At 42.0% G+C, this 23,741-nt stretch overlaps 1 protein-coding gene across 1 annotated transcript in view; it reads right to left on the reverse strand.

Annotated features, from left to right (window-relative positions):
- LOC126354878 (carcinine transporter-like) overlaps positions 1 to 23,741 on the reverse strand; it is a 109,476-nt gene that overhangs the window by 44,240 nt on the left and 41,495 nt on the right. Inside the window, exon 5 of the mRNA XM_050004896.1 lies at positions 16,214 to 16,382. Within this exon, the coding sequence (XP_049860853.1) occupies positions 16,214 to 16,382 (169 nt within the window). The remainder of the gene's footprint in view (positions 1 to 16,213; positions 16,383 to 23,741) is intronic.

Raw genomic sequence — 23,741 nt, forward strand, 5'->3', positions numbered from 1 at the left:
TGACAATACGCTACGATTACAGGGTGAGAAACAATCTGCTACTATTTGCTTATGATGCTATTGTGTACAGGAAGGTGTCGTCGTCCACCATGCCCCAAATATTGGCTTGCAGAGTACATATATAAATATACATGTACATGTATAAATGCGAAATTATAAAAATTAACTGAGAATATAGACATCGAAACACTGAGATGGATGGCAAATGAAAAATTGCTGACAGGAATTGGTAGAGGCTATATGTAAGACTGCAAGCATGCATGACTACATGAAAGATAGATACTGCCTGTAAGAACGTTAGAGAGACGCGGGCAAAAAACGCAGCACCCATGTAAATCTCAAGTGTGTGCTATGGTCTTAAGACTGCGATGCCATAGAAAAGTCGTCAACTTGCATCAGTACCACAGAAGATAGCAAGACACAGATGTCTCGCTGCATACTCCGACGACGAATGGGAGGCGCTGACGAAGCCACATCCTCACTCCCAGCTCAACAGCGCCACCACAGGCTGTCGGAGATACAGTTGAGAAGAGGAAGGCGCGTGCTCCGTTCGTGATTAATGATTAAGATGAGAGCGTCGCTTTAGATAGCTTACATCGGGCATCCGTCCGTATTATGTCGTATGCTGAAATCTAACTGTGAACATTAAGTCTGTGTACTTCAAGTGAAGGTTCGTGTAAAAAAAAAAAAAAAATGGTTCAAATGGCTCTGAGCGCCATGGGACATAACATCTGTGGTCATCAGTCCCCTAGAACTTATAACTACTAAAACCTAACTAACTTAAGGAATCACACACATCCATGCCCGAATCAGGATTCGAACCTGCGACCGTAGCGGTTCCAGACTGAAGCGCCTAGAACCGCACGGCCACACCGGCCGGCTTTCTTGTAAAACTGCCATTATCAACATTGAGGGACACTTGTAAATACTCAGTACATTCCTGTGGAAATGGATTATACAAAGTTAAGTAAATCTTCATTTAATAATATTATAATTGTAATTTCCACTCGTTTCTCTTTCGTAGAAAGCAAAGAATCGACTGTTGTGCTGATAACGGTTTGTCAGGTAAAACAAATTGATGAAAATTAAAGATTGCTCGCCTGCTGCATGGTTACTATGTGTGAGTGTGCACATCCTTTCACTTCCTGGTGTTGCCAGATTTCTGTTTTTGACTTTTTTGTATCTAGTCTTTCACCGCAAGTAATGTCTCCAACTGAAATTGTTCAGTTTCAGGCGCAGAAGGTCGAATGCCTGCTGTTCATTGTACAACCAAGCAGAACTCCCGCGGGGTGCTGCGTCCAAATTTAGCCCATACCATAGTCAGGATCAAGAATGGTCGTAATATTGGTCACAACTGGATGCTTATTTTGCTGCTTACATCATAACACGTATGGAGCAGAGTGCTTATTTCTTGTCGGTAATGGGACCGGACATTTATCGCCGGTATGTAAAGCGATGTACAGACATTGATTCAGAATCAGTCACATATGACGACCTTGTTAATGTGCTCGGCAAACATTACTATATTCAAGTGCATGTCGCAGCAGCAAGGTTTAAAATTTTCCGTCTCAAGCAGCAGTCAGGACAAATACTAAAACAATGGATAGCTGACTTACGGGGCTGCAAGGCATTGCAAGTTTAAGTGTTCTTGCGGAATTAACTGTAGGGTGCCATGTTATATGATGGAGTCATACAGAGTGTATCAGATACATGCATTCTTGATGCAATCCTTGAACTGCTAGACCCAGATTGAAAAACAGTTCTGTCTCTTGTGGGATCCCAAACAATTCTGGACTGAACAGAGTTTTATTTTGAGGATCCATATATTTCAGTTGTTCGAAGTGCACAAGACACTAGGTCTAAAGTATCCGATAGCGTTTAAGTGATTAAACATTGGGCTCAGACAAACAGTAAGAGTAGAAGTAAAAACTTTCAGTCTGATAGTACACCATGTGTGCAACAAAAATCTATGAAGAACTCTTGTCCTCAGTGCTTTTTGAATCATGACCGAAAGCTATCAATGTGAATGAAAAGGCAACATGTAAAGAGCGTGTATGTATGACGACACAGGCGTAGCAAATAGCCGCGGCAGGACAACCGGTGCAAGTGATTGCGGTGAAGCCATTCACAACAGAACTTGCCGTCCTCGCACTTCCACATCGTGGATACCTTCTACTGTCATAACCAAGCGGGTGAACAAACCTGTTGTTCACGTACTGCATGCAAGACAATGTCAACAAATCAGTTTCTCAGTGCCACACAGTAATATTTCTGACTTCTTTAGTAAGTACAAGAAACTATCTGAACCAGATCTACGAAGGGAAAAAACTTTGACGCGCATTATAGATAAAGACATTGTGCGACCGCTATCTTTTAGTGCTCGACTTGCTCCTCATGTAACACATGAGCAAGTTGCTCAGGAAATGCAAAGTGGAAAGAAAGTGAGATTAGCGAACCCATTTCTGCAAGACAATGGGCATCACCCCTGATAAATCTAAAGAAGCTTTCGGATGGTTTGTGTCCGTGTGCTGATTTTAAAGCAGCAGTAAATCTAAAAACTGTGACGGATTCTTTTCCACGTCTGGAGTAATTGATGGGCAGACTGGGACAGGGCAGATACTTTTAAAAAAATTATTTTCGTGAGATATATTTACAGTTACCACTGGTTGAGTAGTATTAGCAATCTTTGTAATAAAAACTCACTTCAGTTTCTTTCAATTACAAAGAGTACCATATGGAAGCGCTTCATCTACTATAGTTTTTCAATGGTTCCTGGAACAGTTAGCAGCAAAGGCCCTGTACTGTACAATCTATTCAGATGGTATTGTAGTCAGAGGTCGTACACCTGCTGCGCATTTAATAGATTTAGATTGTTTTTATCGAGTTCTTTCTGTGGCTGCACTCAAGCGCAGCAAAGAAAAGTGCTCCTTTCAAGAAGAACTCAACTACTCGTCTCATGTAATTAATGTACAAAGTATTCATCCTAGAACATTCTATCTGACTAGTATTAGAGATCTGCCAGCGCTCCATAACATTAAGGAGCTCAGATCAGTCATTGGGAAGCTCACTTATTATAAAAAATTTATTTCTAACGCATTGCAAATTGCGGCTCCACCCTTAACTGGCTGTGCCGGGAAAATGTTTTCTTTGGTCCCCAAGTTTTGACCTTAGGTGCACTCAAGGTTAAATCTTAGGGCCCTTACTTTTTCTTGTGTATATCAATGACTTAGCATCAGTAACATTACCAGGCACCAAGTTTGTTTTATTTGCAGATGATATAACATTGCAGTAAATAGTGAATCAAGTATAGTCTTAGCAATGTCGATAATGAAATTTTCATGGACATTAAAAATGGTTCCTAACCAATTCTCTGTCACCAAACCTTGAAAAAATATACTACATCCAGTTCAGAACTTGTAAAAGGTTTCCTGCGATTATATGCCCAATATATGACGACAAGCAGGTATAAGATATTCACAGTGTTAAATTCTTGTAGTTACAACTTGATAATAAATTTAAATACGAGGAGCATACCACAGAACTGCTGAAGCACCTAAATAAATCTGTTTCCTATGCGAATATTGTCAGACGTAAGTGACACAAAAATAAAAAAAAAGCTAGCGTACTATAATAACTTTCGTTACATAATGTCGTAAGGGATTGTTTCCTGGGGTAACTCAACAAGCCAAGAAAAATTTTTCCGGATCCAAAAACGTGCAGTACGAATTATTTATGGTGTGAACTCAAAAACATTCCAAGGCGGGCTGTTTAAGGAACTGGGAACACTAATTACTGCTCCCCAATATGCACACATCAAGAGAAGTTCTGCATCACCTCGGTTCCGAGAGTTCCGGAACCCATATAGAAAATTGGAATAGAGATCAACATAAACATCATTTCCGCCTTTTTTATTGCTCATGAAAACCACACATTGCCTGTTGTATCACCATACAGCGAGCCCTTCAGAGATGACGGTCCAGACTGCTGTACACACCGGAACTTCTAACACCCAGTAGCACGTCCTCTTGCATTGATGCATCCCTGTATTCGTCGAGCCATACTATCCACAAGTTCATCAAGACACTGTTGGTTCAGATTGTCCCACTCCTCAATGGCAATTCGGCGTAGATCCCTCAGAGTGGCTGGTGGGCCACGTCGTCCATAAACAACCCTTTTCAATCCATTATAGCCATGTTCGATAGGGTTCATGTCTGGAGAACATGCTAGCCACTCTAGTCGAGCGATGTCATTATCCTGAAGGAAATCATTCACAAGATGTGCACGATGAGGGCGCAAATTGTCGTCCAAGAAGAAGATTGCTTCGCCAATATGCTGCCGATATTGTTGCACTATCGGTCGGAGGATGGCGTTCACTTATCGTACAGCCGTTGCGGCGCCTTCCATGACCACCAGCTACGTACGTCGACCCCACATAATGCTACCCCAAAACAGCAAGGAACCTCCACCTTGCTGCACTCTCTGGACAGTGTGTCTAAGGCGTTCAGCCTGACCAGGTTGTCTCCAAACAGGTCTCCGACGATTGTCTGGTTGAAGGCATACGTGACACTCGTCGCTAAAAAGAACGTGATGCCAATCCTGAGCGGTCCATTCTGCATGTTGTTGGCCCATCTGTACCACGCTGCATGGTGTCGTGGTTTCAAAGCTGGACCTTGCCATGGACGTTGGGAGTGAAGTTGTGCATCATTCAGCCTGTTGCGCACAGTTTTAGTCGTAACACGACGTCCTGTGGCTGCACGAAAAGCATTATTCAACATGGTGGCGTTGCTGTTAGGGTTACTCCGAGCCATAATCCTTAGGTAGCAGTCATCGACGGCAGTAGTAGCCCTCGGGCGGCTTGAGCGAGGCATGTCATCGGCAGCTCCTGTCTCTCTGTATCTACTCCACGTCCGAACAACATCGCCTTCGTTCACTCTGAGACGCATGGACACTTCCCTTGTTGAGAGCCCTTCCTGGCACAAAGTAACAATGCGGACGCGATAGAACCGCGGTATTGACCGTCTAGGCATGGTTGAACTACAGATAACATGAGCCATGTACCTCCTTCCTGGTGGAAGGTCTGAACTGATCGGCTGTCGGACCCCCTCAGTCGCTGCTCATTCATGGTTGTTTACATCTTTGGGCGTGTTTAGTGACATCTCTGAACAGTCAAAGGTACTGTGTCTGTGATACAATATCCACAGTCAACGTCTCTCTTCAGGACTTCTGGGAACTGGGGTGATGCAAAACTTTTTTTGGTGTGTGTATTAATTCATTAATGAAATTTGTAATTTTTTTTCAAACCAGCTGCTCAGTTCATGGGATCAGTATCCATGGAATCAATACTAGAAATAATAACTTTCAAATCATTTGAAGTCACTTACTTTAATTCAGCTAGGTTTCCACTACTCAGTGACACAAATTTCAATGACATGCCAGCAGACATACAAAGTTTAACTAATACTAAAGTTCTGTTTGGGAAGAGTCTACAGGATTTATTGGCAACCAACTCCTTCTACTCCACTGACGAATTTCTTAGCAGAACCGATTGATGCGTGTGTGTCATAATGTGAATATTATTTACAATCTAACTTGTGTACTAATTTTGGGCAGTAATGCGATCATTGTGCATACGTACCCTAAATTTCTTTCGTTTTATTTTTTTATATGATGATGCATGGCTCTAACAGCCTAAGAATTATTATATGTACATAAATATATTAAACATTTAATATGTGGTGAGAAGTTTTACAGCCTTTTAAATGTAAATATACTTAAGATTTTGTTTTTGATTTGGGATCTGCTGAAGGTATATTAGCATCTCTGTTCTTATTTTGTAAACATTTATAGTGTATTCTTGTTTTATGACAAGTTCCTCTTCCCAGAGAATTTTCTCACTGTGGATCAATTGGAACGACAAGTGCATCCAATTTAATCAAATCTAATCAGGAGCATCGTCGATAGTTCCAGTCGAAAAAATGTTCAAAAAGTGACTGAAATTCTTCGAAATTATCGTTGTGCAACTACCAATTGAACGGAGGAGCTCATTAGAATTCGCACAACCACTTTGTATAGCATTATAACTGAAAATTTGGTGAAAAAGAAGATCTGTTGTCGTTTTGTGCTCCATTCACTCTCTGACGATCAGAAAGTGAATATTGTAGGGAAATAAAAAGATCGGCCCCTAGAGACCCAGGCTTCATATCTTGGCTCTTAATAGGTGATGAAACATGGTGTCTTCAGCTCGGGACACTTACAAAGTCGATGACTCTGTGGCCATTGGGCAGGTATCTTGCTTGAAAAACTGTTGCTGCTGTTCATAATTCCCAACTGACCCAGAAATATTTTGAGAGTAGGAACACCAGCTATTGGGAGTAGGGCTGCCCAGTATTGGCTTTGCATAAATCTTTCAGGGAGGAACAACTTAAGCCTGGTGTCGTAGGATCACAGAGGTTCATCTCTTCTGTAAGAGAATTGTTCGTTTCCATTCCCCATGTTCCCTTAATTTCAGTGAGTACAAATGATATTGTGTGGTTGTGAATGTGGGCAATTCGAATTTCATCACCTCTTGCCCCAGAAAGCTACAAAATTAAGACTTTTAAGTGAGCCCTTTAATGATATGCTTACCAACAAACTGCGGGTGATCAAGCAAGATGAGTACAAAATTCAGCTCATGGACCAATTACCGCTTATGAGTCTTCCTCATCTACTTTTAGCCCCCGATACCACTGAAGAAACTGACAATTTGCTCGTGGAGGGATATTTAAGGCCTCTGCCCTCATCATACTCTTCACCTTTTTATTTATTTATTTATTTATTTTGCAGTTCATCTTGTTAGCCAATTTATATTTTCGCTTTGTTGTGGTTCAGTGAGATCCAAAAATTTACTACCTTAGGTCTCAATCAGGCGTCTTGTCAGATCCCAATTCCAGAGGAATCAAAGCCGTTGGCTGTCTTTGTCATGGATGATTTCAAGAGAGTAAGTTTTGGGCTTTCAAATGGAGACGCAGTTTAGTCCCTCTTTCGGAGAATAAGGTTTGCAGATCATTATTATGACCACTTTCTGATTTTTAGTGAATGTTCTGGGGGTCATTCTCAAGATACAGCCCAGGTTTCGGGGCGATTTCGTCGGCCCAGATTTATTATTAAACAATGCAATCTCAAACGTGATTTTTAGGTCATATTGTGTCACCCGGTGGCATTAGCACTAACCAAAAACATACTTTGATTTATCGGCGTGGTAATTATTTTCGCGAATTAAATTTACCTAGTTTACAAGCGCCATGAATGGACACAGGATATGCGGAAAAAAATTACAGTGGGGTGCGAGGCATGTCATCGGCAGCTCCTGTCTCTCTGTATCTACTCCACGTCCGAACAACATCGCCTTCGTTCACTCTGAGACGCATGGACACTTCCCTTGTTGAGAGCCCTTCCTGGCACAAAGTAACAATGCGGACGCGATAGAACCGCGGTATTGACCGTCTAGGCATGGTTGAACTACAGATAACATGAGCCATGTACCTCCTTCCTGGTGGAAGGTCTGAACTGATCGGCTGTCGGACCCCCTCCGTCTAACAGTCGCTGCTCATTCATGGTTGTTTACATCTTTGGGCGTGTTTAGTGACATCTCTGAACAGTCAAAGGGACTGTGTCTGTGATACAATATCCACAGTCAACGTCTCTCTTCAGGACTTCTGGGAACTGGGGTGATGCAAAACTTTTTTTTGTGTGTGTATTAATTCATTAATGAAATTTGTAATTTTTTTTTCAAACCAACTGCTCAGTTCATAGGATCAGTATCCATGGAATCAATACTAGAAATAATAACTTCCAAATCATTTGAAGTCACTTACTTTAATTCAGCTAGGTTTCCACTACTCAGTGACACAAATTTCAATGACATGCCAGCAGACATACAAAGTTTAACTAATACTAAAGTTCTGTTTGGGAAGAGTCTACAGGATTTATTGGCAACCAACTCCTTCTACTCCACTGACGAATTTCTTAGCAGAACCGATTGATGCGTGTGTGTCATAATGTGAATATTATTTACAATCTAACTTGTGTACTAATTTTGGGCAGTAATGCGATCATTGTGCATACGTACCCTAAATTTCTTTCGTTTTATTTTTTTATATGATGATGCATGGCTCTAACAGCCTAAGAATTATTATATGTACATAAATATATTAAACATTTAATATGTGGTGAGAAGTTTTACAGCCTTTTAAATGTAAATATACTTAAGATTTTGTTTTTGATTTGGGATCTGCTGAAGGTATATTAGCATCTCTGTTCTTATTTTGTAACATTTATAGTGTATTCTTGTTTTATGACAAGTTCCTCTTCCCAGAGAATTTTCTCACTGTGGATCAATTGGAACGACAAGTGCATCCAATTTAATCAAATCTAATCAGGAGCATCGTCGATAGTTCCAGTCGAAAAAATGTTCAAAAAGTGACTGAAATTCTTCGAAATTATCGTTGTGCAACTACCAGTTGAATGGAGGAGCTCATTAGAATTCGCACAACCACTTTGTATAGCATTATAACTGAAAATTTGGTGTAAAAGAAGATCTGTTGTCGTTTTGTGCTCCATTCACTCTCTGACGATCAGAAAGTGAATATTGTAGGGAAATAAAAAGATCGGCCCCTAGAGACCCAGGCTTCATATCTTGGCTCTTAATAGGTGATGAAACATGGTGTCTTCAGCTCGGGACACTTACAAAGTCGATGACTCTGTGGCCATTGGGCAGGTATCTTGCTTGAAAAACTGTTGCTGCTGTTCATAATTCCCAACTGACCCAGAAATATTTTGAGAGTAGGAACACCAGCTATTGGGAGTAGGGCTGCCCAGTATTGGCTTTGCATAAATCTTTCAGGGAGGAACAACTTAAGCCTGGTGTCGTAGGATCACAGAGGTTCATCTCTTCTGTAAGAGAATTGTTCGTTTCCATTCCCCATGTTCCCTTAATTTCAGTGAGTACAAATGATATTGTGTGGTTGTGAATGTGGGCAATTCGAATTTCATCACCTCTTGCCCCAGAAAGCTACAAAATTAAGACTTTTAAGTGAGCCCTTTAATGATATGCTTACCAACAAACTGCGGGTGATCAAGCAAGATGAGTACAAAATTCAGCTCATGGACCAATTACCGCTTATGAGTCTTCCTCATCTACTTTTAGCCCCCGATACCACTGAAGAAACTGACAATTTGCTCGTGGAGGGATATTTAAGGCCTCTGCCCTCATCATACTCTTCACCTTTTTGTTTATTTATTTATTTATTTTGCAGTTCATCTTGTTAGCCAATTTATATTTTCGCTTTGTTGTGGTTCAGTGAGATCCAAAAATTTACTACCTTAGGTCTCAATCAGGCGTCTTGTCAGATCCCAATTCCAGAGGAATCAAAGCCGTTGGCTGTCTTTGTCATGGATGAGTTCAAGAGAGTAAGTTTTGGGCTTTCAAATAGAGACGCAGTTTAGTCCCTCTTTCGGAGAATAAGGTTTGCAGATCATTATTATGACCACTTTCTGATTTTTAGTGAATGTTCTGGGGGTCATTCTCAACATACAGCCCAGGTTTCGGGGCGATTTCGTCGGCCCAGATTTATTATTAAACAATGCAATCTCAAACGTGATTTTTAGGTCATATTGTGTCACCCGGCGGCATTAGCACTAACCAAAAACATACTTTGATTTATCGGCGTGGTAATTATTTTCGCGAATTAAATTTACCTAGTTTACAAGCGCCATGAATGGACACAGGATATGCGGAAAAAAATTACAGTGGGGTGAGTGCCATTGTTTCAGTGTTTAAAAAGTGTCATGGTCAGCACGCCAGTCCTGCCAATTCCAGATTACTGCTTCAGACTAATGCACTCCTGTCCGGTGTTGCAGGAATACCCTGTACGTAAGTGTCCGGTGGCTTATGCAGTACAATCTTTATGTGACTTGCCCTTCTTGTGGAGAATATGGCGGTGTATCAAGATGAAGATCTCAAGTTTAATGTGAATAAAGATAAGCAGAGGATGCATGAAAGGATGCTCTGGTATCAACTGAAAAATGTTGGCAGATTTTTCATGAAAGCTGAAATGTTAGGATTATGATTTTCTCCAGTTTCATCTCCATTGTACTCAAATATTATCAAGAGTTATCGGTTCGTCGTCATTTTGGAGTGTTTAAATGTAGGATGAGGACGGGCAAAGGCATTAGAACGTTTGTCCAAGTATGTAAGCTTTGAGGGGTGTGCAAGCCAATCTGCTTACAAGTTTTTGTTGGTCATTCCCGACAAAAGAGGCTACAGTGAGAGCTACTGCTCATTGCTTGATAGTCTACGATTTGGACATATGTCCCTATTCCACCTCCCCCTCCCTTCCTCCCCCAGATTTCGTTTCCGATCATTTCTGTGGTCTGTCGGTAGCGTATTTGATTAGTAATCAAAACGTCCTCGGTCTCGTGTTCGAAACATCTCATCGCTTGAATTATGAAGTTAATAATCAGCATTGCCGTTGTCAAAGACAGCGGACGAGGGGACAGAAGTTTAGGGCATTCACATGTCCTTGTGGTGGGAAACTGCCCCTGAAGACAGAAGAATCAGCAATGATCATGAGGACGCAGAAGGCAATAGAAACCACTGCATTAAAGACACACAACGTGTATCCAACGGACATGTGGCCTGTAATTGAAAAGTGTCATGATGATCTCTCCATTGGCAGAAGATTCCGGAATAGTCCCGGATTCGCATCTCCGACCGGGGACTGCCAAGGGGGAGGCACCCTGAGAAAAAGGTCAAATAACCAATGAAAGGGTAACGTTCTACGAGCCGCGGCGTTGAATTTCAGATGACTGGCGTGGTAGGGAGGCTATAAAATCTGAAAAGGGAAGTGATAAGGCTCACTCTAAATACAGTAGAAGTCAGTGAATTGAAATGCAAAGAAGACAAAGATTTTAGGTCAGATGAGTATAGGGTAATATCAACAGCAGCAGAAAATGGTACAACGGGAGTAGGATTCGTTATGAATAGGAAGGAGCGGCAGAGAGTGAGTAACTGTGAACAGTTAAGGGATAGCGTCGTTCTTAGCAGAATCGATATTAAACCAACATCGGCAACGGTACTTCAGGTATACGTGCTGGCGTCGCGAGCTGAAGATGAAGACACAGAGAAAGTATATGAGGATATGGAGAGAATAACACACTACGTAAAGGGAGATTAAAATCTACTAATCATAGGGGACAAGAACGCATTTTCAGTGGAAGAAAACGTTACAGGAGAATATGGCCTGGGGACATGGGATGAGAGAGGAAAAAGACTAATTGAGTTCTGCCAGTAATAGCGAACACACTTTTCAAGAATCACAAGAGAACGAGGTATACTTGGAAAATGCCAGTCGATACGAGGAGATTTCAGTTAAATTACGTCATGTTGGGACAGAGATTCCGAAATCAGATATTGGATTGAAAGGCGTACCCAGGAGCAGATACGGACAAAGATCACAATTTAATCTTGATGAAGAGTAGGCTGAAGTTTAAGAGATTGGTCATTAAGAATCAATAAGCAAAGAAGTGAGATACAGAAGTACTAAGGGATGACGAGATACGCTTGAAGTTTTCTAAGGCTAGAGATTTAGCAATAAGGAATACCTCAGTAAGCAGTACAGTTCAAGACGAATGAAAATCACCGGAAAGGGCAGTCACAGAAGTTAGAATAGAAAACATACGTACAAAGAAGGTAACTAGGAAGACACCATGGGTATCAGAAGAAATACTTCAATTGATTGATGGGAGAAGGAAGTACAAACATGTTCAGGGAATTCAGGAATACAGAAATACAAGTCGCTGAAGAATGACATAAGCAGGAAATGTAGAAAGCTAAGACGAAATGGCTGCATGAAAAATGTGAAGAAATCGAAAAAGAAATGATTGTGGGAAGGACTGACTAAGCATGTAGGAAAATCAAAACAACTTTCGGTGAAATTAATATCAAGTGTGGTAACATCAACAGTGCTACGGGACTTCCATTGTTAAATGCAGAAAGAGAGCGGTTAGGTACCCGCCAGGGTAGCCGATAGCGCTAATGCGCTGCTTCCTCGACTCGGGTAGTACATCGAAGAAGCAATAAAAGAAAGAGTCAAATTTAAGATGGAAGGATATCAATGACGCGATTCATTGGTGTCATTGCTGTACTGAGTTAAAGTGAAGAAGAATTAAATTATCCCCTACTTTGAATGAATAGTCTAACGAGTACTGAATATGGATTGAGGGTAAATCGCAGAAAGACGAAAGTAATGAGAAGTAGCAGAAATGAGAACAGCGAGAAACTTAACATCGGGGTTGATGTTCAAGAAGTAAATGAGGTTAAGGAATTCTGCTACCTAGGCAGCAAAGTAACCAATGACGGACGGAGCAAGGAGGGTATCAATAGCAGACTAGCACGGGCGAAAACGGCATTCCTGGCCAAGAGAAGTCTACTAGTATCAAACATAGGCCTTAATTTGAGGAAGAAATTTCTGAGAATGTACGTTTTGAGCAATGCATTGTATGGTAGTGAAGCATGGATTGTGGGAAAACCGCACCGGAAACAATTGAAACAATTGAGTTGCGGTGTTACAGAAGAAAATTAGGTGGCCCGCTAAGGTGCATAGAAACTGAATCTACATAATCGAGGAGCTGGTCCACACTTGGGGCACACTATCCAGAATGACACTACTACACGTGCGCGGTGACATCTGCAAGGATCCAACGTCTTGGGTTCGCTGTTATCGATCATCCTCCATACAGTCAAGACTCAGCTCCATCCGATTTTGGTCTGTTAGCAAAACTTAAAGAACACCTTCGAGGACTTTACTTTGACTGTGATGAAGCGGTACCAGCAGAGATGAGGCTGTGACTCCGTTACTTTCTACATGACGGTATCAACAAACTGGTCTCTCGTTGGGAGAAATGTGTTGGTCGCCAGGAGATTATATTGAGAAATAAATATGTAGACATAAAGAACAAAATGTAGGACCTTAATGAAGTAGGTTTATAAAAAATATATTTTCTAGTTTTCACATAAAAAATTCGGAGCCCTAACTTTCCAGTGTATCCTAGTTTCTAGCCGTGAACTCATAGGTCAGTTCTTGAGTGGGGTTTCGTTTCTCTGGAATACCGCATTCCACCAGGCTCTTAAGCAAACTCCAGTTTCTCTCATGTTTGCTTTTAATCCCAGTTGTTCACTAAGCAAATTGTAGAATATTAAAAGTCTACTCCCGCACCGGATCAGTGAGATGCACATCCGGGAGAATTGGAGAATGGCCAGGGCAAATTTTAAACACACCCATGTTATCAACCTAGCGGTACCAACGCATTTTGCATAACGTGTACTACCGAGGGGCAGGGAGGAGGTTGTACGTTCTGCCCAATACAAACAAAATAAATTTAAAAAAACTAATTTCGTTAGTTGTTGTTATCTTTGATTAACAATATACTTTTCAGATCGGTACTGAAGTGTAATAGGAGTCTAGAATATAGAAATTTTAGTACAGTCCTCGCATTTTTCTTAACGAGTACTATCAACGGTCTACTTTATGACCACCGTACTAGTAATACCAATGCATTTTTCTTAACGAGTACTATCAAGGGTCTGTACTTTATGAACACCATACCACAATTTTTAATACAAAATTCCCTAATTTTTCGCTGACTTTTAATTCGCGACTTTTACTTGTGGGAGAATCCTCCTCCACCCCCCCCCCACCCCCCCACCCCCCCACACACACATACACGAACACATCCATTGGAATTGTGAGATTTAAGCAGAGAAGTCGGCCAGCCTCACTGAATCACGAGACTAAGATGTGGATTCATAACTGGTAGGGCTGCAAACAGGATTGACCACATTGTTGCCCCAGTTTTGAGGGAATCTGAAGGCCATAATATTGGTTACTCAAGTGGCCGTCCCGCTCGGGGATCCCAAAGCTCAGAGAATACTACGAGTCTATCTCCCTCAAACTAAGGCCTGTTCGGGACAATGAATAATTATTGTTTTTATCAGTATTCCTAATGTAAATGTAATCGGGAAGGGCAGTAACACCATTTGAATGGATTGACATCTTGCTTGTCATCGTAACCAAGTCTTAACATGGGATATTTGGTATCTATTTAACATAGCGTAAGGTCTTTGTTGTTCTTGTGTTTAAGCATTAATCCGTTTCCGCCCTCCGCCCCCCCCCCCCCCCCCCCCCACCTTTCTCACATCCATCCACCGCCCCCTGCCGCCTCTTTCCCGCGGCCCACCGACTTTAAACTGCCCGCTGTACTGCTCCTCCAATTGGGAAGAGGGCGCTGCCCGTTCCTTGAGGAGTGGACAGCGGTGCTCTAGCAGCAGGTGGGATGTGTCTCTGGGTGAAGCAACAACACCTTGGCGGTGGACGGCTCTCTTCGGCTGGACCGAGCAAGTAGTATCGAGGCAGCGGACGGGTGTGGGGTGATGTGAGTCTGCATTTGGACGGTATGCAAAGGCCTTGCAGGCTATTACTGGCCCTGACAGTGTTTCCAAGCTGTTGCTTATGAATTTCTTTAGTGGTCTTATGGAGTGACTAATTCTAGGCGTCATTCGCACAGTGGTGTTATGATTGTTTTCGACCTTTTTATATCTTGTTTTTGGCGTTTATTCAATAATCTTTGAGCTGCCAGTTAATACTTTGTCCTTTCCAAGCGTCGCCCATCTTAAAATTTGACAGACATCATCGAGGTCCTCAATTTCGAGTTCAAAATTAGTTTTAAACTATTTGCATTTCTAAAGTGTTAAAGCTGTGTTTGCGACGTTTGTATTGAACATAAAACCGTCTAATGGTTAACCAAATACACTCGTTAACAACCGAACCCAGCCTTCTATTCCACATCCTAACTAGTTGGCCTCTTAAGTACTAATAAATATTTGTATAACCCCACGGAACTACCACTGTTTGAAGCTAACAGGCTTATTTTTACCAGGATATCCCACTTGCGACCTGTTAGTCAACTCATTATATCCTCCTTGCTTCATCTGTCATATGATAGTCAATTTTGACGCTACGTTTATTGCCAGTCTCATTCCTGCTACTCATCGTTCCTTTCATTCATTGTTCTGTTTACTCTCAGCCAACAGTGTGTGCCCATTAGATCATCTTTAACACATCCTGCAGTTACTCTTTACCTTCACTGAGGACAGCCATGGCATTAGTGAATCTTATCACTGACATCTTTTCATTCTGAATATTATTCACAAATTTCTATGTCTAAAATCAAGAGAGACATTAATGTTTTTCTCATTAAACGGGAATGGCGAGAAATATATATTTTTAAATACACGCTTTAATGTTTTTCTCTTTAAACGGGAATGGTGAGAATTATATATAATAAATACCAGCTTCTGAAATCAAATAACATGGACTCTTATTGGTTTGATGCCTACCAAAATACAGTGAAGTATCGGAATTTAACAACTACGCATTAGTAAATGAGACTGTTATGAGAGACAAAATTTTCTTCTGTCTTTGTGATAATTTCTCTATTATGGACTGAATGAACACTATATTCAATCTTATGTGTAATAATGAAACTATTTGGAAAGTATTTAATGTCAGAAAATTAATTTTCATTTTTACTTTAGAGCTGAACAAGGGGCATTTTCAGTTAATCACTTTAAGTGCACTCTGCAGTTTGTACGGGGTGGGGCAAATAAAAGTGGCCCGGACAACATAGTTCCAGGGTACAAAGAAACACAGCAGAGGAATGGATATACTAACCTGACTATAGCAGCTGCTGAAAGTGACCACCATTCATTTATTTTCACTTCTGTGACCTAGTCAGCAAGTTACTGGAGGCAGATCGAAGCTGTACAGTTGGAATTGCTGTAGTCTCATCCGAAATGTTTTGCTGCTGTTCTTGAAGATTATGAGGGTTGATGGGATACATCTTAGACTTGAAGGCTTCCCTCACAAAGTAATCACACATTGACAGATCAGGTGACCCAGGTTTCCAGCTAGGGCCGCAACCAGACTGATCTCGGCTAACAACTCTGTCACACCTGAAGATTGTGTAAAAATGTTCCAGCGTTCGGCCGGCTGTATGGTCATTTGCTCCATCCTAAGTAACTATAGGTCTTTTCCTCCTCCGTTAATGCTGCCACAAATCATTTCCACTCGTCCAGACCACTTTTATTTGTCCCACCCTGTATATCTGATATACTTGCCTTTGAAGCAGTAGTGGAATAAAACAAGGGACAGACGCAACCAGAGTGAAGTGCACCCAGTTCTTGAGTAACCAAGCCAATAATGATATGGCAATTATACCAAGGCAGTAAGACATGAAGGACACAAAATTGACGGAAGAACGGCGTTTGATACTGGCCAACTCGACTCCTGTAAATAAAATTAAAGTACAAAGTTTAGAATGTAATTCATTTGGTAACCCACATGAATAAACTATCCACTGATTATCTCGAAAATTTTCACTGATTATCTCGTATTCTTACATGAAACGCAGGTGAGACATGACGTAAAATAAAAACCTGAAAGTAATATTGCCTTGTTTTAAAGGGGCAATCAAAGAGAGGGATGCAAAAGAAAGTAAACTGTATAGTTTTTCAAAACTAATCGCCGTAACTGTTAATACGTTTTCCCACTCTGAGACAGGACGGTCAAAGTCTTCATGGAGAAATATTTGTGGTTGCCTGTTGAACATGATTGTATCCAAGTGGGCCCCAATTAGCCCCAAAGAAATCGTCCAAAGGTCGCCAAGCTTGTTCCAATACACTGGAAAAGTTTTGCTGGGAAGCCCTCACACATCCTCTATACAATCACAGTCTCTCCCCATGCTATTTGCTCATTTTTTTGAGTTGCGAAGATAGAAACTCGTTGATTTGCTTTGTTCGAAAACATGCCCGCCTGGATACAATCATGGTGTCGTAGTTAATCGTAAAAATTGTATTGAGGAAGACATTGACCGTCATATTTAACAGTAGGATAATCGTTTTAACTGTTATAGTGGTTATTTTTGAAATATTAAACGGTCTGTTTACTTTTTTCCATGAATGTCCTTTTCATTTTACTTTCTTTCGACTGCCCTGTATACCGAGGTGCCAGAGGTCATGGGCTAGCTATAAGCAAATATAAAGATGGCGATAGTATCGCTTACACGAAGTGTAAAAGGACAGTGCACTGGTTGATCTGTCATTTATACTCAGGTGATTCATGTGAAAAGGTTTCCAATGGGATTATAGCCACACGATGGGAATTGACAGACTTTGAACGTGGAACGGAAATCGTTAGGGGTTTCAATGTTCCAAGATTAACAGTGACAAAAGTATGCCGAGAATACCAAATTTCAGGCATTACCTCTCATCATGGATAACGCAGTGGGTGACGGCCTTCACGTAACGACCGAGAGCAGCGGCGTTTGCGTAGAGTTGTCGGTGCTAACAGACAAGCTACTCTGAGTGAAATAACCGCAAAAATCAATGTGGGAAGAACGACGAACGTATACATTAGGACACTACGGTGAAACATGACGCTGGTAGGATATGCCATCAGACGGCCGACACTAGTGCCTTTTGCTAGCAGTACAACATCGCTGGCTGCGCCTCTCCTGGTCTCGTGATCATATTAGTTGGACTCTCGACGGGTGGAAAACAGTCACCTGGTCAGATGAGTCCCAATTTCTGTTGGTAAGAGGTGATGGCGGAGTCGACTGTCGCCCAGACCGCACGAAGCCATGGACCCAGCTTGCCAACAAGCCTTTGTGCAAGCTTCTGGTGCCTCCATAATGGTGTGGACTGTGTTTACGTGGAGTGGACTGTGTTCTCTGGTCCAACTGAACCTGCAAACGGATACTTTCGGTTACTTGGAGGCCATTTGCATCCATTATGGACTTCATTCCCAAACAACGATGTCATGTCACCGAGCCGCAATTGCTCCCTGTTGGTTTGAAGAACATTCTGGACAATTCGAGCAAATGATTTGGCCACCCTGATCGCCCAGCATGAATCACATGGAACATGTTAGTACACAACATCCAGCACTGGCAACACTTTCGCAGTTCTGGACGGCTATAGAGGCAGCATGACTTAATAATTCTGGGGCGGACTTCCAGCGACTTCTTGTGTCCATCGCACGTCGAAATGCTGCACTACGCCGGGCAAAAGGAGGTCCGACACGATATTAGGAGGCATCCCATGACTTTTGTCATCTCAGTGTAGAATAACTTACAAACACACAACACAAAAAACACTGAATTCCTGTTACATCAAAATTGTTTATAGGCTTGATAAAAGACAGTAATTAAGATAAGTAAGCGCAATGAATAATGTGATAAGAGAGAAAAAATTTTTAGACTAGTTTTAAACAGATGTGTGGGAGCATAATGCTGATCTAGGTACAGGATTGGACAACCTTTTCCATTCCTTTCTTTGGGTTATCAGTTTTCTGAGTGGTTTGAAGTGACAGCCACAACGTCCTCTTCCACGTCAACTTCTTCATTTTAGGGTAGTACTTGCACTCTTGCACCAAAAGTTCTTAGTTGTTTGTTGGATATATTCCAATCTCTAGCTTCCACTAAACCTTTTAACGTCTACACCTCTCTCTTGTTTAATGGATGTTATTCCCTGAAGTCTTAGCACAAGTCCTTTCTCTCTTTCCAGTGATCCTTACTTTACTTTTCTCGCCGATTCTGCGGATAACATCTACTTTTCTTACCTTTTTCGATATCTTTATGTAACACCACAACTCATACCCTTCGACTCTCTTCTTTTCTAATTTTCCCATAATCCATGACTGAATTCCACACAATACTGTGATTACAATCGTGACCATTGATGCCCTATGTGCTATCCTCACCATCGCTTTTGCTTCGTTTCTTTTCCGATCATATTTCTTCTGTAAGTATTCATTACATGAGTGGGATACCTTTGGAAGCATAACTGAACATGATATACGTGAAAGACAAGAAATAGTATACAAATCAATGAAACACCTAAGCAAAAAAGAGAGAGCTGTATATATGAATGTAATAGAAAAATTTGACTGGTTTACGCATTATTTAGGGCTACGGCACAGTTCTGAAACCACAAAACCAGATACTAAAGAACAGCTGCTCATAATAGATTGTATAGGGATGATGAACTTAAAAACAGTTCTAAACACATAAAAAAACCGGAAATCATTAAGAATGGAATAAATACTGACCTTATTAAACACGGAGGTATTATCTTAGAACTGAGAATGCTATGCCTCTTTAAACTATGCTGGGAAAAGTATGACATATTGGAGGAATAGAAAATACCAAAGGTCACTTTAACATGTACAGACCGGAAAAAGAGGCGTTACTGCTAAATAAAAGGGTATATAAGGGGTGGACAAAAACATGGAAGCACAGAAAGCACAACACATTACCACGACTAATTCGGTGTAGGAAAACAGCTGGAATTCAAAAACTGCCTCTAGAAATGGATAAATACAGCTCTTCTTCGGTTTTCAAGGGACTTTTGTACCATTCTTCACCCAAAACTGTTCAAATAACAGGTAACGAATGTAGGTAGCTATCACGCACCGTCTGTTCAAAGTAAAGCACAAAGGCCTTGTCATCTTTGAACACAGCATCACTATTGCTGAACAAGTATTGTGGCATGGGATGGACCTGATGATCCAAGTCGGTCACGTAATCCTTGGCATAAAAGGGCCTTGCACAGTAATTAGGGGACCCGTGGAATACTGCGACGTGGGTACCCAAACCATCCCCGAACGTCCCTCCCCTCCCCCCCCACCCCCACCCCCACCCTACACATACCGCCAGTTTTCACTCTCAGGACGTAAACTCGTCTGGAAGTTGGAAACAGAAACAAGAAACATCCGACCAAATGACATTCTTTCATTACTCCATAGGCCGGTTTCTACGGCTTCGGCACAACGTTTTCCATTTATAGGATGGTTGCTTGGTTGTTTGGGGAAGGAGACCAGACAGCGTGGTCATCGGCCTCATCGGATTAGGGAAGGATGGGGAAGGAAGTCGGCCGTGCCCTTTCAGAGGAACCATCCCGGCATTTGCCTGGAGTGATTTAGGGAAATCACGGAAAACCTAAATCAGGATGGCCGGACGCGGGATTGAACCGTCGTCCTCCCGAATGCGAGTCCAGTGTCTAACCACTGCGCCACCTCGCTCGGTACATTTATAGGAATCTTCATCACTAATGAGAGGTTTTTGAATTCCATTTTGCCCTGCAATTCCCGTCTGATGGATTCCCTTCATGTTGTTTCGGTGCTGGCAGGGTTCGCGAGTTGGACAGACATTTCTGCAGTGACTTATGTAGCATTCGTCCTCTTTTTCGTCAAAATACTTTTCGATGACCATCCGTCATGATCACTCAGAACACTCTTTAGTCCGCTTTATGATATAGTGCATGACGTCAAACTCTATCTACGTTAGAGAAGCACCCACCATACAATTTGCACACGTTCGATTTTACGTAGCTCCGGCATAAGGCACTCGCAGCTAACAGAAAAATTGCTCTGACTAAACATTTTTCGGCGGTGACAATCAACAGCCGTCAAGTATTGTATAAAATGAGTGTTTGACCATCAGCTGCTTTTATTTTAAACCCAAATATCGACCGGTTTCAGTCACAGACCTTTTTCACGGATTAGTGTTAAAACAGTTTAAGCCACAACAAAACGCCTGTCATTACTCAAATAATAGCCACGTCTCATGTGTAGGGCATGTCATGAATTCCAGTATAGGACACAGGACTTTCGATTTCTCTTCAGTGCTGCTCTGTTTATGCTTGTTACTAGTATACTGGAATTCATGACATGCCCTACACATGAGACGTGACTATTATTTGAGTAATCACAGATGTGATATTGTGGATTCAAATGGCTCTGAGCACTATGGGGCTTAAAATCTAAGGTCATCAGTCCCCCAGAACTTAGAACTAATTAAACGCAACTAACCTAAGGACAGCACACACATCCACGCCAGAGGCAGGATTCGAACCTGCAGCCGTAGCGGCCGCGCGGTTCCAGACAGTAGCGCCTAGAACCGCTAGGCCGAACCGGCCGGCTGTGTTATTGTGGCGTGAACTGTTTTAACCCTAATCCGTGAAGATAGTCTGTGACTGAAACCGGCCGATATTTTGGTTTAATATAAAAGCAGCTGATGGTCAAACATGCATTTCATACATGCTCTGGCTAAGACTGACGCTTACAACGTGTTGAGGACATTGCACAGATGCCTCTCGTGGTCAGATAGGACAGCGCAATCTGCAGGCATGACTAGCGTCTGGATTTATGTTTAACCATGCATTTCTCGCGGTACTTCTATGTTTTTTCCCAATCCCTGCAAGTATTCTGATTAGTGCTTACTGATCTAAATAATAAGAGGAATGCTTCGTAATCTCTCGGATATACTTTTAATGGAGGGACCAGCAGGTTTCCGAAAAGGAATATCACCCACAGCGGGTGTTTTCACAGTGAAAGAGATAATACAATAAACGAGAATTTAATTTGGAAACTCCCATAGCACTTAAGGAACATATTTCACAGAATTCACAGGTATAAGGTATCGGTAAGAATGGAAAAAAGAATTCCAAAACATTGTGATCCCAGTAGCAAAAAGGCTGTACATGAACACCAGAACTATAACTGGCTCGGCTAAAGATTTAACGCCTGAAATACCAATAAATCAAAAAGAAGAGGAAGGGTGTACCTCTATGTCAGCGATTGCTGTGCAAACACCGTTTCCACACGTACGGGTACACCACAACTACTCTACCAAACAAAAATATTGGGTTACACTCGTCTGATATGAGACATTCTCAGGTGGGTCCACTGGGGGCAGAACCGCACAATAACCCTGGGTTCCGTGTGGGGCGGCGGTGGGGTGGGTGAACTGCTGTGGCCTGTTGTGGTGTTGTGAACAACTGAGGGGTACCGCGGGACGAAGCCTCTCCGTCGTTTCTATGTCCCTGGTTTAATAAAATAAAAGGGTATACCTAATAATGAACATTATCAGTATCTACAGGGTGTTACAAAAAGGTACGGCCAAACTTTCAGGAAGCATTCCTCACACATAAATAAAGAAAAGATGTTATGTGGACATGTGTCCGGAAACGCTTACTTTCCATGTTAGAGCTCATTTTATTACTTCTCTTCAAATCACATTAATCGTGGAATGGAAACACACAGCAACAGAACGTACCAGCGTGACTTCAAACACTTTGTTACAGGAAATGTTAGCGAAGATACATGCATCCACCCTCCGTCGCATGGAATCCCTGATGCGCTGAATCAGCCGTGGAGAATGGCGTATTGTATCACAGCCGTCCACAATACGAGCACGAAGAGTCTCTACATTTGGTACCGGGATTGCGTAGACAAGAGCTTTCAAATGTCTCCATAAATGAAAGTCAAGAGGGTTGAGGTCAGGAGAGCGTGGAGGCCATGGAATTGGTCCGCCTCTACCAATCCATCGGTCACCGAATCTGTTGTTGAGAAGCGTACGAACACTTCGACTGAAATGTGCAGGAGCTCCATCGTGCATGAACCACATATTGTGTCGTACTTGTAAAGGCACATGTTCTAGCAGCACAGATAGAGTATCCCGTATGAAATCATGATAACGGGCTCCATTGAGCGTAGGTGGAAGAACATGGGGCCCAATCAAGACATCACCAACAATGCCTGTCCAAACGTTCACAGAAAATCTGTGTTGATGACGTGATTGCACAATTGCGTGCGGATTCTCGTCAGCCCACACATGTTGATTGTGAAAATTTCCAATTTGGTCACGTTGCAATGTAGCCTCATCCGTAAAGAGAACATTTGCACTGAAATGAGGATTGACACATTGTTGGATGAACCATTCGCAGAAGTGTACCCGTGAAGGCCAATCATCTGCTGGTAGTGCCTGCACACGCTGTACATGGTACGGAAACAACTGTTTCTTCCGTAGCACTCTCCATACAATGACGTGGTCAACGTTACCTTGTACAGCAGCAACTTCTCTGACGCTGGCATTAGGGTTATCGTCAACTGCACGAAGAATTGCCTCGTCCATTGCACGTCTCCTCGTCGTTCTAGGTCTTCCCCAGTCGCGAGTCATAGGGTGAATGTTCCGTTCTCCCTAAGACGCCGATCAATTGCTTCTAACGTCTTCCCGTCGCGACACCTTCGTTCTGGAAATCTGTCTCGATACCAACGTATCGCGCCACGGCTATTGCCCCGTGCTAATCCATACATCAAATGGGCATCTGCCAACTCCTCATTTGTAAACGTTACACTGACTGCAAAACCACGTTCGTAATGAACACTAACCTGTTGATGCTACGTACTGATGTGCTTGATGCTAGTACTGTAGAGCAATGAGTCGCATGTCAACACAAGCACCGAAGTCAACATTACCTTCCTTCAATTGGGCCAACTGGCGGTGAATCGAGGAAGTACAGTACATACTGACGAAACTAAAATGAGCTCTAACATGGAAATTCAGCGTTTCTGGACTTATGTCCACATAACATCTTTTCTTTATTTGTGTGCGAGGAATGTTTCCTGAAAGTTTGGCCGTACCTTTTTGTAACACCCTGTATATAGATGACATGATCGGTGAACACCATCACTCACAAATATTGCGTGGAATAAACACAACATTACCATTTTGTTCGCGGATGACCACGTTATCATACAAGGTCAGCAAAGATAAACTGCAAATGACACTATGTAAACTAAATGAAA

Source organism: Schistocerca gregaria, chromosome 3, assembly GCF_023897955.1.
Source record: "Schistocerca gregaria isolate iqSchGreg1 chromosome 3, iqSchGreg1.2, whole genome shotgun sequence".
In the NCBI taxonomy this organism is placed as follows: Eukaryota; Metazoa; Arthropoda; class Insecta; order Orthoptera; family Acrididae; genus Schistocerca; species Schistocerca gregaria.